The sequence below is a fragment of the Ciconia boyciana genome, chromosome 8, assembly GCF_034638445.1.
Source record: "Ciconia boyciana chromosome 8, ASM3463844v1, whole genome shotgun sequence".
In the NCBI taxonomy this organism is placed as follows: Eukaryota; Metazoa; Chordata; class Aves; order Ciconiiformes; family Ciconiidae; genus Ciconia; species Ciconia boyciana.
This window is the reverse complement of record NC_132941.1, coordinates 63,292,789-63,309,973: the sequence shown is the minus strand read 5'-3', so window position 1 is coordinate 63,309,973 and position 17,185 is coordinate 63,292,789. Positions and strand designations below refer to the sequence as shown.

Sequence of the window (17,185 nt, the reverse complement as noted above, 5' to 3'; positions counted from 1 at the left end):
GTTGCGTATTTCAAGTGTTTAACCTGCTTGTATGCTAGGGCACAAGATATCTGCTTCTGGGAAGTTACAGCACAAAAGTTAACTCACAAGGTCAATAACTGAAGAAAACCCTGCTCTCACATGTCTCTGTTCTTTAACAGCATTGGGAGAATTATCCAGAATTTCCTTAGGAAAGCACTAAAATACAAAACAAAATTGGTATTTGAATTTTTTGAAGCACTTGACTACAAAAATACTTTCAAAAAGCCTGTAAACATTTACAACACAGTATCTGTATTAATACAACATTATTACTTTCAAGGTCAGTATTACACATGCAGTTTCTTGGAGCTACATATTTTGGTGTTATTTTTAACATCTGACAGAGCATCTTGTACTGTTGCAAGCTCTACAGTGTTTACAAATACTCCCAAGCTGCAGCTGCTGATTCTACTAGCATATCTTGCCATAGCATAAAGAAAAGTAATTTTAATTATCCAATAATGGCATTTTTTTACAGTACTATATGCATTACATTGTTCTGTAGACTGGTTTTGTAATTTTTCCACCTTTCAACAACTACATAGAACAACAGGATTTGGTTACAAGGATATCCATTTCTACGAAAGGTCAAAAGAAGTCCAAGGATAGTTGGGAAACATGTCTAACCCTGTTCAGATTATGGATGGACTCTGCACCCTCTCTTAGCAGATGCTATTTCAGGAACTTCTACATTTGTGTGCTGGTTTTGGCTGGGGTAGAGTTAATTTTCCTCATAGCAGCTAGTATGGGGCTGGGTTTTGGATTTGTGCTGGAAACAGTGCTGATAACCCAGGGATGTTTTCGTCACTGCTGAGCAGTGCTCACACAGAGTCAAGGCCTTTGCTGCTCCTCACCCCACCCCACCAGCGAGTGGGCTGGGGGGGGCACAAGGAGCTGGGAGGGGACACGGCTGGGACAGCTGACCCCAACTGCCCAAAGGGATATCCCACACCATATGGTGTCATGCTCAGTATATAAAGCTGGGGAAGGAGAAGGAAGGGGCGGGGGACATTGGAGTGATGGCGTTTGTCTTCCCAAGCAACCACTACACGTGATGGAGCCCTGCTGTCCTGGAGATGGCTGAACACCTGCCTGCCCATGGGAAGGGGTGGATGAATTCCTTCTTTTGCTTTGCTTGCACACACAGCTTTTGCTTTCCCTATTAAACTGCCTTTATCTCAACCCACGAGTTTTCTCACTCTTACCCTTTCAATTCTCTCCCCCATCCCACTGGGGGGGACTGAGTGAGCAGCTGGGTGGGGCTTAGTTGCTGGCTGGGGTTAAACCATGACAATTTGGTTTACTTTTTTAAATTAAAATGCAGAGATTAAAAAAGCTATTTTGAAATCAAATGTCTAGTTTATGTTTTAATTCTTCGTTCTCCCAAAATACCTAATCACAGGCATAACAGTATAAGGTAGCAGCATTAAGTCATAACTTACCAACACAAGCATTTAGAAACAGCCAGTCAGTCTTTTTCATTCTATTTTTTATTTGCTTTAGTTTTTTGAAGTCAACTTCAAGTTCTTCCTTGCTGCCAACAGCTCCAGCCAATTCAATTCTTTGGAAGTCCATTTTCACATCAGATTCACGTTTGGTTGTAGGTGGAGATCTTCTTTGGCTATTACCACTACTACAGCTTCCTCTCCATCGAGCTCTGTCTTGCTCGTTTATGATTGAAGAAGCCTCTTCTGTGTCTGCCAGTTCTATTGCTTCTATGTTGTTAGGTCTGGGATGATCACATACAACGCATTTCCTGGCCTTCGCCCAGTTTTCATATGTACAAACAGAACAAGTCCAGTGCTGAGCCCTTGTGTTTAGTTTATTTCTGTCATTGTATTCCTCACATGGATCAACAGAAAAAGGGACTGGCCTTGAACCAGAACCTGAAGACTGAGGAGACTCTGTGGGACTCCTGGTCCTGCGTTGAGACAAGCACTGAGTACACCTTATCGCTCTTGGCCAGTTCAAGTATGTGCACATGTGGCACGACCATTTATTTGCACTTTCCATACTGTAAGATGATTTAACCCTTGGTCTTGCACTAGAATCTGGACATATCAAAGGACTACTCCCTCCTTCAGTGCTTGTAGGATCCCAGTCTCTACCAATATCACTTGAACCACTTTTAAATGGATCTTCGGTGATAATTGTTCCACTAGGTCTCTGAGCACGACACATGGTACATTTGATTGCAGACGGCCAATTTTCATATGTACAATACTCACAAGCCCATTTAATTCCACGCTCTGTCATCATGCACTTCTTGAAATGAACTGCGTCAGGCAGAAACCTAAGTAATCAGAATACATCATTAGTACACAATGGTTGTACAGGAGCTCTGTTTCAAAAAAAAAAAAGTAAATGGATTTAACCCAGTTGTGTACTGCATCAAATATAAAAATCAGGCTGGGCAAACAGGCAATCTTTTTTTCTCGATACTATTAGAACATTTAGAGGGAGAAAAACCACTATGAAGAGGGTAAGACTTGAGCTAACTGCATTTTAAATGCAGAACTCAGGATTTCCTAGTGCAGAAATTAAAAACTCAGTCCTGCATTTCCAAAATTTCTTAAATTTGAACAGAGGCTTCCAAAACAAATTCAGAAAACAAATACACATTAAGCACTGAGAACACTGGAGAAGAGACCAATACAGCTACAGTCACAATATTGACCATACAGACCAATACAGTCACAAACATTAAATTATTGAAATAAAACTCGACATGAATACAGCAGTACAAGAAAAAGAACACGAAGTCTAGATCCTGTGAGGTCTACTGCAAGACTGCACAGGATTTGGAAGGAAGGAGTGTATCAGGTGGGCAGTTATACAATAAGCAAGCAGTTCTTTTGGAAAAGTAGGTGTAGGAGTTCACATAAAATGCATACATTTTCAAATTTTATACATGTGCTTAACCAAGACTAGGCCTTGATTGGACATCACTCATAACAGTAGTGTTACAAAGTTAAAATACCACTTGAAAGCAAGCACAAGCTGTGTGCGTTGACAAGCTAATATAGTATTTTTATTCTACAAATCCAGATTTCAATCCAATTCCAACTCACTTTTTCTCTAATGAAGAGGGGATTCTGTCTTCATGCTGGCTCAGACCTTTTCCTCAAATTGCCAAATATGAAGGATGAGACTAAGCAGATAACTATGCCTGTAAACAAAATGAAAACAGACTCATTATAGGTTTCCTACTGGACCTGAGTAACCAGAAAGTTAATTATTAAATGCCACACCTATTCTGATCCCAATTTACTAGTTTAAACTCAGTCATGACCTGCTGTGATTAACATAGAGAGTGGTTAAAATCAACCAATATTTATAAAGAACAACAGTCACCACACAAGTGAACAATCTGCTGAACTAAAAGGACTAGATCCAAGCAATGTCAAATTCGCACCGAAACATCTATAAACTCTTATTGGAATCTGAAACAGGATGGGGAAGGAAAAAAAAGCTTTGATCCCCTCCAGTTTGTGTAGAGGGCATAATAGAGGGAAAGGGTGAGGCAGGTAGATAAAGGACAAGAAGAAAAATATATAGTCTATCTCCTCCCTTACCACAGAATCGTTATCCAACATATAAGTCTCAATTATGTGCTATTTTTAAGCATGCAAAGCTGTTTAAAATACAAATTCGTTCCACCAATTGACTGACAATTCTCATTCATCGTATTGCAACTCTCTTGGAAAACAAAACACCCAGAGTCTAGTAAACCAAAACTCAAAAGAGAAGTTACCTAACAGGATTAAATTCAAAACTAGACACATCGAACTAAAAATTAGTTTACACCTGTTCTCCAGTTAGGAAATGTTTTATGAGTTAGTACATTCTTCACTGAAATACCTTCAGACACACACCTTGCTCTACTGAGGCACAGCTAAACATCCACTTAAATTTGTCACCCTTATTGCTACTATCTCCCTTCTATGGATTCCAGCAGGCAGCACAGGCTTTTTCCAACAGCTCGACCCTGATCTATTCACCAGATCAGGTGGCTGCATGAATGAGGGGCTATCGCGTGGCCAGGACAGAGGAGAGGGCAGGACTATCCTTTTCAGCAGCAATCCATATTTATGCTCATCTGCTTTCATGCGGCAATCAAGAACACATAAAGCGCTCTCATAAAGCTCAGGTTCCAATATTACTTGTTTGAACAGCCTGCAGAACACTTCACTCCCACCTATACGTTATAAAACTGTGTCAGACTAAGGAATGTGCTGAGAAAGCAATTAGACCTCCTACTGCTTCCCCTCCATCGTTCACTCATAAAAGTCCATGCCCATGCATGATGGAAAAAAAGAGCGAGGTCATACGAGGGTCCCCATATCTGTAGCAAAATAAGTGAAAAGTACATACATATACACGAGAATACAAAGTCAACTTGATTTTACTAAAGGTGGCTTCATAAAGAAGACTCTTCAGAAACTTCGAGGAAAAAGTTTCTCTACTCCAGAAACAAACTAAAGCTTTGCCAAAACACCTCCTATGAGTACGCTATATGCTAGATTTATCTATTCCATTTGGTCAAGGCTTTTTTCCCCCCAATTCCCAAAATAAGTTTTTCTAATGACCTTAACATTTCTTAATAAGCTTATTCTCTCTAAACAGTAGAGAGTTTTCTGAGATAGTAACATTTCCTAGTTAGGAACTTAAGTCAGTTGAACATGGTTTTCAGAAAAGAGAAGGAAGCAGCACACCGTCCGTGTACCTGCCAACGGCCACCAACAGAACGACCAAGAGCAGTTTCACTTGTGCTATGAAGGACAACCAGAAAGCGGCTGTCCCAATACTTCAATGTCCAATACAAGCTTGAGAATAATTTCTACCTGAGGAGAAGCTGGTGTGTTTTCAGTAGCTAATGCTTTCCATCAAAAGGTAGATCAGCATACAATGTGTGATGAAGCCTGAGAGGGATCTGTAACTGTAAATGCCTGCCTCTCTTACCTGCCCTAGTTGGTAAAGCCTTAAACCCAGCAGTTCCCACTGCAAACAAACCCCAACCCACATTTGGGATGGGGCAAGAAAACAAAGCATCATCTGTTTTACTGACATTAAGACTGGGAAAGGAGATGGCTGCTCAAGTTGAAAAGCAACAGGTTGCAAAAACGATCTAAACAAATACTGAGATACTATTTATGAAACTAAATAGCACAGTACATACTGTGTTACAGAACAGCTTTCATATATATCATGAGATTAGGTTTTTAGCTGCAATTATTCTCTGGGCCCCTTAAAAAGCTAGATGCTTTCAGACATAATTCTTAGAGAGGCTGAGTACCTGCAGCTTCGAAAGCCTCCGAGATATGAGCTCACTACCTCTGAACACGAGGCCTCGGGTTATTATGAAGTAAAGAATATAAAAAGGCTCAGTGGAGCAATGCAATTTCTCTTCTTTGATAGCTCTGCCAACACCCACTACGGCACAGCTAGATGAGGAAAGGTAGCGCTTTCACATATCAGGGTTTTTCACTTTTAGGTCTTGGTCTGACCCCCAACGGCACCCCACCCCAGGGACACCAGAACCAGCTGATTTACTGGTGATACAGGACCATCATCCAGCCACCGAGCAGCTCAAAGCTTGTTACATTTTTTCAGAATTACTTCTTTGCCGCTCTGTCTTCAAGTTAACTTGTTATTTTAGATTCTTCACAGAGGAGAAGTTGAATCATGTCGTACCTCCCCTCACAGAGAAATAGCACAACAGTGACTGTGAGGTGCAGGTGCATGCCTTTATGTTCAAAAAGCATGAGCAGACAAGAAATTAAAACCCACAAAACTCCAAGGACGTTCCAATTGATCAGTTTATACAATGCGCTAAATATCTTCTGGACAGACTAGTAGAGTAACTCAGTACATTAAAGAGGAAAATATATTAAATTCTGATAAAACAAGTAACAAAGAAAAGTCAAAACATTATCAGACTACCTTTTTACTAAATAAAGTCCGTCAGAAAAGGTCATGTAAAACAGTCAGAAATTTTTTCTTTTGCTTTGTTTCAACTTTTAAGAATATTCTTCTTTCTAGGTACATGGGAAACACAAAACGGTACACAGAAATTGTGAAGAAACAATGAAGTGCTCAAATAACATTTTTATGACAGGATATATTATACACCCCTCAATTTAAGCGTTCACTGTGTCCAAAAGTTATTTTACTTTTGGCTCAAACAAGGAACAATATGGAGCTCTATTTCATTAAACAATCAAGCCCTTCCCCGTCAACAGGCCAGACACTGATTGAGACCAGTCTACACGACGGATTTTTTGCTGGGATGGTGCTGGCATCTGTGCTGTCAGAAACCTTACGTAATTATACTGATCAAATCAGCGTTCCCACCTGAACTCGTTCTGCTCACATGTACGGATTTTCAACCAGAGCTAACTGCTTCTGTATTTGCAGGGAAAAGGGAGCTCAAGTATCAACTTAAGCCTTCAGCAAGACTTGCAAGGCAAAAGAGACCCACCCTCCTTCCCCTTGATGTAGCTGCCTCTCTTAGGCTGCTCCAAAAAGAAAGGCAGGCTGGCTTGTTTATTTTTATTTTAAAACACTGAAGCAACTTTTAGGAGGAACAAAATAAGCAGAAGCATCTTGTTCTGAAAGAAAGAGAGGTCTCTATAACCAAACACAGAACCTATTAACTCGACAGCTTATGAGTGTAACACCTTTCACACAGCCAACCACAAAAAGGAGCGGAGAGGAACAGGATTGCGAGTCAAAGCAGAAGATCAAACGGCAGCACTTCCACTGACTGTATTCTTTATGTATTATGAAACATGGTGTATTTAAATGTATGTCTACCAAGAAAGGGTCTCAGTCTGACAGCTGTAATTGCTCACTAGCAGCTGCATAATGTTGCTGTGAAGTTTATATATACACACGATGGACAAACAGCTTTTTAAGAAAAACTGCCTACGATTAACCCTGCATAATTTGACACATTTTCAGAAGTGTTCCCCTCTTGTACATCACTACCTCAAGTTCTCTTCCAATTACCCATTAAAAATTAGCATACTTCTTAGAAAACTGAAGTTCATTTATACACAAATAAGCTTTCTAATTAAAGCTGTAAAAGGAAAACCTGTTAAAATCACACATCTGGATTATCACCTTAAATGGTTATGATAAAATATGCACTAGTCTGAATTCAGATACTGTAGCTGGTTTTGTTCTGTAAAGCTGCAGAATGTTTCTAAAAGATGCACAAGATGAATTCGAGTCAACTGTTCACAGTAGGAAACAGAGCAATGGGTCGATTTCCCATTTCCAAACAAATACATTTATAAACACTGCCACTCTGTTGCCGACACAGTATCTTTTTAAAGCTCACATACACTTTACCAAGGGACTCATCAAACAGAAGTTTTGCCAATTCTTAAATACAGACAGTAGGAAGGTCTAGAAGTTAACAGAGCTGTACACAAGCTTACATCAACAAGGCCAATTTGTTTCTTTCAAACTTGTAAACACTCTGAAAACCTCCTCAACGATTTCTTACATAAAAGACATTGCTATTGAACTGGCTCAAACTCACTTTTGTTATCTGGGTCCAAGAATCCTTGTGAAGTATCACACTGTCAATACAATTCCACAAAAACAACTTACATTTTTAAATAACCTATTTGAAATTTATTGCCAGGTATTAAGAATTTATTTTCACATGCAATTTGCCTTGCCTAATTTTCTAAGGTGGAATTTTACTGACACTTTCTTCTCTTGACTTACTAAACTTACTTGCTCTACCTTCAACTATTCGCTATTCTTGCACAACTGCTTTCTCAAGAATTCAGCATAAGCCTCAACAGATCAGTATATTAAAAGCGTAGAAGTCGAATCCAGGCTTCTATAGTTTGAAGGGAACTAACAATAAGTTCCATTGTCACGTCTACAAATTAGTTTAAAAAAAAAAATTAAGAACATTGACCTTGTCAATGGGACAACCAGATCAGATCGGTGCTGAATCTGGAAGCTTTGCAGTAAGGTCAATAATTATGTATTATAATAAAGAATGGAAAGATTACTGCAAAGTCACAAATGTAGGAGCATTTTCTGTATTAGCCTGAACACACTGAAGCAAGGAATTTCACAAGTAAGCATAGTTTGCTTTGGTTGTTAGGACAGTTCTTTAAAAATGAGAAGATACTGTCCCAACCAGATCAGCAAAAAGGAGAAAATTCTCTGTCGTCTCAGGAAGAGAGCACTGAAGTCGTTTTCTGCAAGCTGCTCTATGAGGTGGGGTTTTTTGCTTACAAAATTTTTATTTCTTTAAAGAATACAAGCTGGCTATTTGCAGTAGAGACAGCAGGAACTGGTCTCGGACTGCAGCTATCATCACAGAACACAGAAACCTTTCTTATAAAATACAGATACAAAGCAAGAAGTACGTTGGAAGGCAGAGGCTTTTGTCAAACTACGCTATCCTTCCCGTCCTCATCCCGGGAAGAGCACTGCTCTCGACACACACAAGGATCACCTTTGCTCTTTGAGTAGCAGAGCTCTTCCTTTGCTCCCAATAACAGGGAGAACAGGAAGAACGTTGCTGTCTTGAGAGAGGCATCATCGAGTTCAGATTGGCACAAATCTCAGTGCTATTAAAGACCTAATCATTGCTATGTAAATCACAACAGTCTACAAACTGTAATGTTAATGGTGCATAAGAAAAGAAAAACCGAAAATGGTTTAGTTATAACTGAGTAACTATTTACAGTCTAGTACGTTAAATGAGTTTGAACATTTTTCTTCAGTTTTTATAGTCTAGGCTGTCAACAAATACTCTGTACTGCAGATTTTTAGGTATGAACTCTTCCATTACATACAACTTCTCATCTACTCTTATAAGTGGGCAATTAGTTAAAATCCAGAAGACGATCTTTCACAAAGAAACGTGCTGCAAGAAATGCAGTTCTCTTAACCAAAAAAATTTCTAAGAAAGTAAGTAGTAACTTCTGAAAACATTTAGAAGTCTGTTCACTGGGTGAATTCTGACAGGCTTCATTTATGTACAATTAATAAAAAATTGCTTTCATTTTGATTTAAGGATTCATATAATTTCAAAGCATCTTAAGGCTACTTTATTAGACATTTATCATATTCAGAAAAAGTTATGCTGATTTTGCTTCAGCTTTCTTTTCAAGATTCTATTCACACTTCCAATCCAACTGCTATCATCTCAAATAAACCTTAAAGCCTGACTTTGCATAAGCAAGAGAATTCATATGCAGTTTTAATGCAAGAGGATGCCTAATTTTGCAAGTGTTCTATGCAGTAAGAAATCAAACATTTGGGAGGTTACAGATCTTAGGAGACATCTGAAATACAAGAATTGACAGTGAACTTCAGGCTAGGATTTAGACCTAACTATAAACAGACTCTTCTGCAAAAGCTGAAAACTCATCACAGAATTAACAGATATTTGACAATACTAAACATTCACCCTTTCTGCTGTCTTTTTGTATTCTGATGTTTATCCCCTGAAGCATTTTTGTGCTCTTAACCACTACAGTTAATCCTGCTGTGTAACTTACAAAGTACAAGTTTCCATTTTATTTGTTACTCATCGCAAATGGGTCAAACTACACATAGCTCTATTAAATTTGTGACTAAAAGCTAGGAAAACCTAAACTGCTGAAAACAGCCTATAAAAAACAAGAGCAGCAGCTTGCAGTTCAGTCCTCTTTCTTATTTCAGGAGTTATATTTTCAAGGTGTTTTTCTGGTTTTGTTTTAAACTCAATTAAAAGTGAACAACTATTTAGATGAGATGTTACTACACATTAGGATGGACTAAATACGACTGCTTACTTAGAAACCAGTATCATTTGAGAAAATGAGAGTAAGCAGATCAACAGTTACATAATACAGAGCATCTCCCACACAATACTAATCAAAAACCAAGCAAAGTGACTCAAAATAATGAGCTATGATAGAATATTCACATAAATACAGCCAGCAACATTTAATGAATCTGATCATCGTGAACAGTCAGCAACGGATGAATACTGACTCAAGATGTACAATACAGTAACAAACACAACAGAATTGTTAAAACTTCATTTTTAAGACATTTGCATTGGGCAAAGTACACAAGTTGAACGAGAGGTTTCTTTATAAAAAGCGAGCTCAAATACAAAAATAAGTTTATCTGTGTTTAGACTATATGCCTAAAACATGAGAGTCATTTTTGTTTAGATCTCGGGCATCCTCACACAAGATGAGGAAAACCAGATGTCACGCTCTGAACAAAAACACACTGTGGAGCCAGACATCAAAACTTAAAAACACTTAAACCTGTCCAACAACCAAGGAACATTATAGTAAGACTTGTGCGTTTGACATTCAGTTCTAGTAATGATCCTCTGGACCTCCTCAATAGTGGCTGACCATAAATTAGATCATGGCTTCATGCAGACATAGTCACCATTTGGTGGAGGAAAACCACCTGCCTCCAAATGAAACAAGGAAACACACACTCAACATCAACTATTGTGGAGCTTCCTCCTAATTAACGGCAAGCCACTTTCAGATACAGTTAAGGACCGTCTTTATTATACGCATTTGCAATTGGGCTATATTTAAGACTAGTTCTAGTTCAAGTAAGCCATAAAAGCTACACCCATTTTATCCAGCTCTTCTTAAGATACTGGCTAGACAGCAAAGTAACAAAAAAGGGGAGGGGGGAGAAAAAGAGAGAAGCAAAAATGCTATTATCACAGCACACATAAAAACCACTACTGTGTATGTCATTCTTTGTACTACGTTAAGCAGCTAGTATCAAATATCACAGGGAAAACAAATTCAAACTCCTTCTGGAGAAGAAGTGATAATCAGGTTGTGTTTGGTTTTTTTAAATCACCTTTTTTTTTTTAATCTTATGATTAGTAATCTGTATTTTGCTCATAATACATAACCAACAACCCCAAGTTAATCACTGCAAGGTACTCTGAGTTGCTAGAAAGCTTCAGAGTAACAGCTCTAAAACAGTAAACCTTCTGCTTTTGGGGAGTGGGAACAACTTTCTGCTAGAGACAACACCGAACAACCTTCTTTAAATAAACCATTTGCAAGCCATGAGGTGACAATTATTTTTATCCCTGTCAAGCTAAACAGGAATGCGGAGGTCAAAAAAATGTAAGTAGTCCAGCAGATCATCCCAACCTTTCAGCAAGATAAAGATGAGTTTCTCAACAAGCACACAGTGAGGGAAAGCCATTGTAGCCAAAACCTAAACCCACAGGCCCATCCAACAGAAGACATAAATGACAATCAGATGTTGGTAAGACACCTAGTACAAAGTATTCCTGACTTATCATGGTAGTGTGAACTGGGGGGGGAGAAAAGAAAAGGCCTAGCATGAAAATAAGTATATACTCAACACTTCTTGAAACTGCAGAAGACTTAAGACTCAGACCTGTAGACTGAAGCTGTTTCAGGGGAGTATTCAGATAGCAGCAACTAATAAATCTGCCAGCTGTCTCTACTGAATCCCTGCTTAGATACTGGAAAGATGAATGGAGACAGACGAAATACTTTCAAGCCATTAGCTTGAAAGAAGACTAAGTCAACACTTATACAATGCGCTTACAGTTTTTACAACCACAAGAAACAGGATTCTCTCATAAACTGACAATCACCTTCAGAAAGCACGTTTCCTATTTTTTGCTAGAATTATCCACATTTATGAAATTTATGACAGTCGTTTTTTCTTCCCAGATGATCAACTGACTATGCACCAAGAGCCACATGGTTTTCAAATGAATGGACCTACAAAAGTGCATGCAACTTCAAAGCCACTAAAAAAGTACTTGATCATAATAGTGCTAACCTACTGAAAACAAAACAGACCGCTCAAGTTTGTTTTTCTTTCCAGAGACATGTAAACCATGGTTCTGACAATCTTCCTTAGCTCAGGAAAGCTAACTCCTGAATATCTAGAAGACAGCAGAACACCAACATAACTTACAAAAGTTTCTTAATGTCTGTAAACTCCCCAGTAACTCTGACTTTTTCTGTTTCATTAAAAACAGCTACTCAAGACTAGATGCTAAATCAAATCGAAGTCAAAGAATCACATGGAGGATTTTTAAACCTTAACATTTGTTTACAAAAATAATGGCAAACATAACTCAAGTAAAACATCACTGTGTTTTGGCGTCTGGCACAGTTGGAGGAAGAAGAAAAAGGGAAAAAAAAAGACTGCAGCCTCCTTGCGCACAACTGACAGCTTCAGAAAGAAGTCCTATTTACACTTACCAAAATAGACGCAGGTCCATCCTTCCATTCCCTGGACAGCAGGTTGCACGCCTGGTGTATGTTTTGTACTTATCTCTCATTACTTCAAGTATTTTCAGCTCATTTCTGAACTCAACCTTAAAGATGGATGCAAATTCTGTGCCTCCTCCAGCATTTGTCTTAGAAGTACTAACTTTCGTTAATTTAAAATGCACATGTGAATACAAGCAAAATTAGCAGCTATTCTCAGCAAAAAAAAAAAATTCCACCTTACTAGAAATAATAATTTAAAAAATGATGCAACAGTATCCTTGTTTTAAGAACAAGCAGAACAGATTGTATCAGGATAAATTCAAATAGCCAAAGGGAAAAATGCCAACTTAATTATATCTGCTGTACAGTAGAAGATGCAAAAGGGCTGCAAACTTGGCTGCTTCGTAGGTAAGATGCTCTGCACATACCAGCAACTACCACTCTTTCCAATGTATTACCCTCCCATGTTCCTTGCAAAAAAAAAAAAAAAAATCTACCATTCCTTCTGCTTTCTTGAACCAAGGGCTCCGTATCAGCCCCCTCCTGAAGACAGCTCCTTCTTCAAACATCACTGCACTCATTCCCTATCCCACCCCCTCCACACCTCTTCTCTCTCCAGTCTCCCACCAAACCGAGTTTTTGCATAAATGGGACAGCAGCACAGGAAAAAAGTTGTTTTAAAAAATGCCAGGTGGATACAACTCCAGTTTGACTACAGAGCTTCTGAAAACCTGCCCATGTGACAACAGAAGGAAATACAAAATCATCCGTATTATTATAGACTAACGTGTTCCCAGAATTGATCTTGAAGTACAACAGTTCTTCTTTTAAAGTATGTTAACTGTTAGACACCAAAGAGATAACAGTCCTATTATTAATCTTGTATTTCAAGGAAGTGCCAAAAGAATTAATTACATACGTATGAGAAGCTGTGCTTCAGCACTTGATGATGCAAAAACAAACACAGTCACAAAATCAATCCGATTCTGTGCAAGTTACAGCACTGTCAGCTATGCAAGAAGTGCTATGAAAAAGAGTAAGTACCAGGAAAGTGTCTGAATTCCTAATGTTCGAGATCTTAGGTAGAAGATAGAAGTTTTCTTTTTAAGGTGTAACAAATTCCATTCAACTGACATTACAAAGTTATAATTATCTGTTATTTAACTGATTTTACCAAGGTATGCCATTTGACAAGTGAAGATGTAAACTCTCTACCAGCTGTGTGGAAAAAAAGTCTCTTTTCAAATTTGCCTCATTTCCCTCTTCATGTGTAGTACTACTTAAAAAAAAAAAAATTAAGAACTCTGTTACAGCTAAGCCAGCCATTTTCAGCTGCCAAACTAAAGTTTAGTTCCATTTTAGTACCAGGAGACTGTGGATCATAATCCATGCAGTTAAAATGAGGATTACTTGTTGACATAAATTTTGAACAGCTCAAAATAACCCAGACTTCAAATTTTGGGGGGAGGAAGGGGCATGAGATTACTAACAGAACTGGCAGTGGCAGTTTAAATGCTTTTCTGCGATTAGTGGATGGTACATCATGATGAAGAATGTATTGATCTAAAGTTCTGCACAATCTCAACCTGGTGCAAAACTGATATGGCAGAGAGATGCTGGAAAGAGAAGCGTTAACACCTAAGTTAATACCACATGAAGGAGCCAGTAAATCTCACATTAAAGTGCCTGACAGTACATTTGATTATTTGATTGACTGTATTAAAAATAACCTCCCATACAACCAGTAAAGTATTTTCTACTTACACTTCTGACTTATTTACAGATCCATCTTGCAAAGGACACCAAAGATGGATGGAATTTCCCGTCCCCAAGGAATTTACATATCAAATGACGTACAATTCAAATGGCCATACACAAGGCTAAATAAGACTGAAAATGTTGCCTTGACCAATTTTGCGTTTTAACTAGTCTCCAATTTAAGTCATGCTTCTGTGATGAATCCCGTTGATGCTTTTATGCCACTCAGCGTTCCAATTAAATTAATATTTTTAATTATACTTCTGAGAAAATGCTAATGGCTACAACTCTACAATAACAGAGTATGGCCTCATCGGTCATCCCCATCTGCCTGTCCTTACTTAAGCAGTGTAAGAAAAGTAAAGATAATAATTTCTTTTTTCTTCAAGAGAATTACACCACATAATTACAGTTTCACAAATCCTACAAAATGCAATGCATCCAAAAGCATTATTCTCTTTTAGTGCTGTGACAGACTTAAATCAGAAGTGATCATTTTCATATGACATGCTAGACTCCGCACACTGAGACACCAATTCAACTCAGCCTTCACAAGGAGGCTAATAAAAGAGTTCCAGAACACCTCCTGCTGCTTACCTGTTTCCCCCTCTCTGAGTAACCACTGAAAAAGAAAAGGAAAAAATAAAAAAAATAAAAAAAGGGCTTTGCAAATCTCTTCTGCAGTCACCAAAGACAAAATGCTAGATGAGCAGAAGGAAAAACAAAACTAAGTGCAACAAATCTCTCCTGACCTACTGTTACAAGGTTCTGCTCACACCGGAATGAGCTTTAACACAGGATGTTAGGGAAGGAGGCAGTTAAGGTATTACACAGAAGACATCTCACCTTTCAATTTTTGCATCAAATGCATAAATGTGTTAAACTCACACGCCAGTTTCACCACTTATGACACAGCAGGTAGCTCGTGAGCAGAGACTGTTCAAGCACAGCCCAAAGCCTGTCAAACAACATTTGTTTACTACACCGACTCCCAAGAATTCTAGAAAAAGTTGTCATTATTGTTACCACTGAAAGTCACTGTGGCAGCAAAAAGTTCTCAGCAGCCGCGCCGTGTCTGCCGTGCAGGAGACCCAGATGAATTTTCTCCCATCATTTCTCCCACCCGCTGCTCCTAAGAGAGCGGTGACTACCGTGGGGCCGGAGCGCTGGAGATCTGGGTTGAGGGCTGGAAGGAATGCCTTTTGTCACTCCGAAGGAAGGACTCCCAGACACATCCGTGACCTCCGCAGAGAAGTTCACCTTATCCTGGCAGGAAGCTGCCGCAGTGTGGGACTGTGAAGGCAGAGCCAGAAAGGCGCTGGAAGCGTGGATTACCAAGGTTTGCCTCGCTCCTTAACCAAACTTTCTTAATTTTTTTTTTTTTAAACTTCAGTTCACAAAAACAAGCTCGGTTTTGAAACACTTCCCACACTGTACTTTATTTCTGATCAAGTATCGACAATATGCGGTATCGTACTACGGGCAGTGCCACAGAAGTTCTGCTAGCCAAGATTCACAGATACAGACAAGTAGCTCCCATCACCTACTCTACCACAGCACACAGATCAAAACAGGCATATCCAAAAAGAAAAAAACAGGAGGAGGGGAAGAAGTGGGAGGCAGCAGAGGCATGATCTCACCCCAGCAGACCGAGGTACTGCAGCCCAGCAGCGGAGAAGCCGCCACAAGAGAAAAATCAGAGTTTCCTGCCTTTGTACCGAGACTCTTGTCGCTGTGGCACGGCTTTCTGAAAACTGTGCTACACCCGGCGCTGCTGGGACGGAGGGCGAAGCGCCGCATCCCGCGCCCGGCGGGCAGGCTGCCCCTCCGCCAGCGGTTACCGCCGAAGCAAAGCCCCCTTCCGCCGCGGGACGGTGACCCCAGCGGGGCCCGAGCCGGTCGCGGAGGAGGCGACTCCCCATTCCGCCCCTCGGCCGGGCCACCCCCGGCCCCGCAGCGCCCCGCCCCGCCGGCGGGCGAATCCCGGCGGGTCACCGGCCAGGGAACCGCCGCGGGCTGGCTCCGCTCGCCCCCGCCGCCGCCGGGTCCCCGCGGGGGGACAGCCGGCCGCTCCCCCCTGCGTGCCCTCCTCCCCCAGCGCTGCCCGGGGAGGGGAGAGGGGCTTACCTCGCCGCCGCCGCCGGGAGCCGTCCCTCAGGCACACGCTCGGCGCTGGAAGCCGCCTGCGCCCCGCGCCGCCCCCCCCCCCCCCCGGCCCGCTGGCTGCGGCGTCCTCTCCCCGCTCAGGACATGGTCTCTCCCAACGCGGCGGGCTGCCGCGGCCGCGGGCGCTCCCACTCGGCGCGGCGGGGGGAGCCTCTCGCCCCGCTCCCCGGGCTCCTCTAATGGCGGCGGCTAGAGCGGCCCAAAGCAAAATAAACCCCCATACGGCCAGGAGCCCGCACGTCAGCCCGGCCTGCCGCCCTGCCCGGCGCCCATTGGCGGAGCCTGCGCCTTCCCCTCCGCCAATCGGAGCGCGCCTCTTTGGGAAGAACGGGTGATGTCATCTCTGCCGCTGGAGCGCCTCGCTGTGGGGGTGCTGGCCCCGCCCCGCCCCGCCCCGCGCCCCGGGGAGCCCCGCCCCCTGCCGGCCCCTCCCGGCCCCTCCCGGCCCCGTCCCGCCGGGGACCCTCGCCCGGCCCCAGGCCCGCTCCCCCGGCTGCTCCCCCGAGCCTTTTCCTCGCACACCGCCCGATCCCCTCGGGGCCACCCGGCACCCCAGCCGCCTGCCCGCCTGGGCTGCCGCTCGGCCCTGCCAGGGCCCTCCCTGAGGCAAACCTGTGCACGGGACCCACCTCGGTCAGCAGCGTCGGGGAGTAACGCGCGGGCTGCGTTAGAAGCGGGAACGAGAGCGTCCGCTTGGCCTGACATCCGCGATCGTAGGTGGTACCTCGACATAAAGTTTCCTATGGAAATAATCCCTCCCAAAAAACCCCTTGCGATGGCACCTGGCCAGACGGCAGCCGTCGAAAATACCACTTCTGTGGCAACCGGTCCTTCCAGTGTCCTGACAGGAAACATCTCCTGCGTGCGATAAATAAAGTCGCAACGGAGGGTCTCACGCCCAGGCTGTGCAGGCCCCAGCCTCTGGTAGATTCCCCTTCATTCCTTCAGTTCTTCCGCAGCAAAAT

The 17,185-nt window shown here is 41.8% G+C and overlaps 1 protein-coding gene across 5 annotated transcripts in view; it reads right to left on the bottom strand.

Annotated features, from left to right (window-relative positions):
- Window positions 1-16,428, bottom strand: part of ZRANB1 (zinc finger RANBP2-type containing 1) — a 49,807-nt gene extending 33,379 nt beyond the window's left edge. Inside the window, exons 1-5 of one of the 5 annotated variants that reach the window (XM_072871387.1) lie at window positions 16,182-16,428; window positions 15,081-15,372; window positions 14,652-14,676; window positions 3,093-3,190; window positions 1,464-2,314 (exon numbers count right to left, since the gene is read on the bottom strand). In XM_072871387.1, the coding sequence (XP_072727488.1) occupies window positions 1,464-2,280 (817 nt within the window). In that variant the 5' untranslated portion in view covers window positions 2,281-2,314; window positions 3,093-3,190; window positions 14,652-14,676; window positions 15,081-15,372; window positions 16,182-16,428. The remainder of the gene's footprint in view (window positions 1-1,463; window positions 2,315-3,092; window positions 3,191-14,651; window positions 14,677-15,080; window positions 15,373-16,181) is intronic. The other 4 variants (XM_072871390.1, XM_072871388.1, XM_072871391.1 and 1 more) reach the window with 4 other exon arrangements.
- Between the last annotated feature and the right edge of the window lie 757 nt (window positions 16,429-17,185).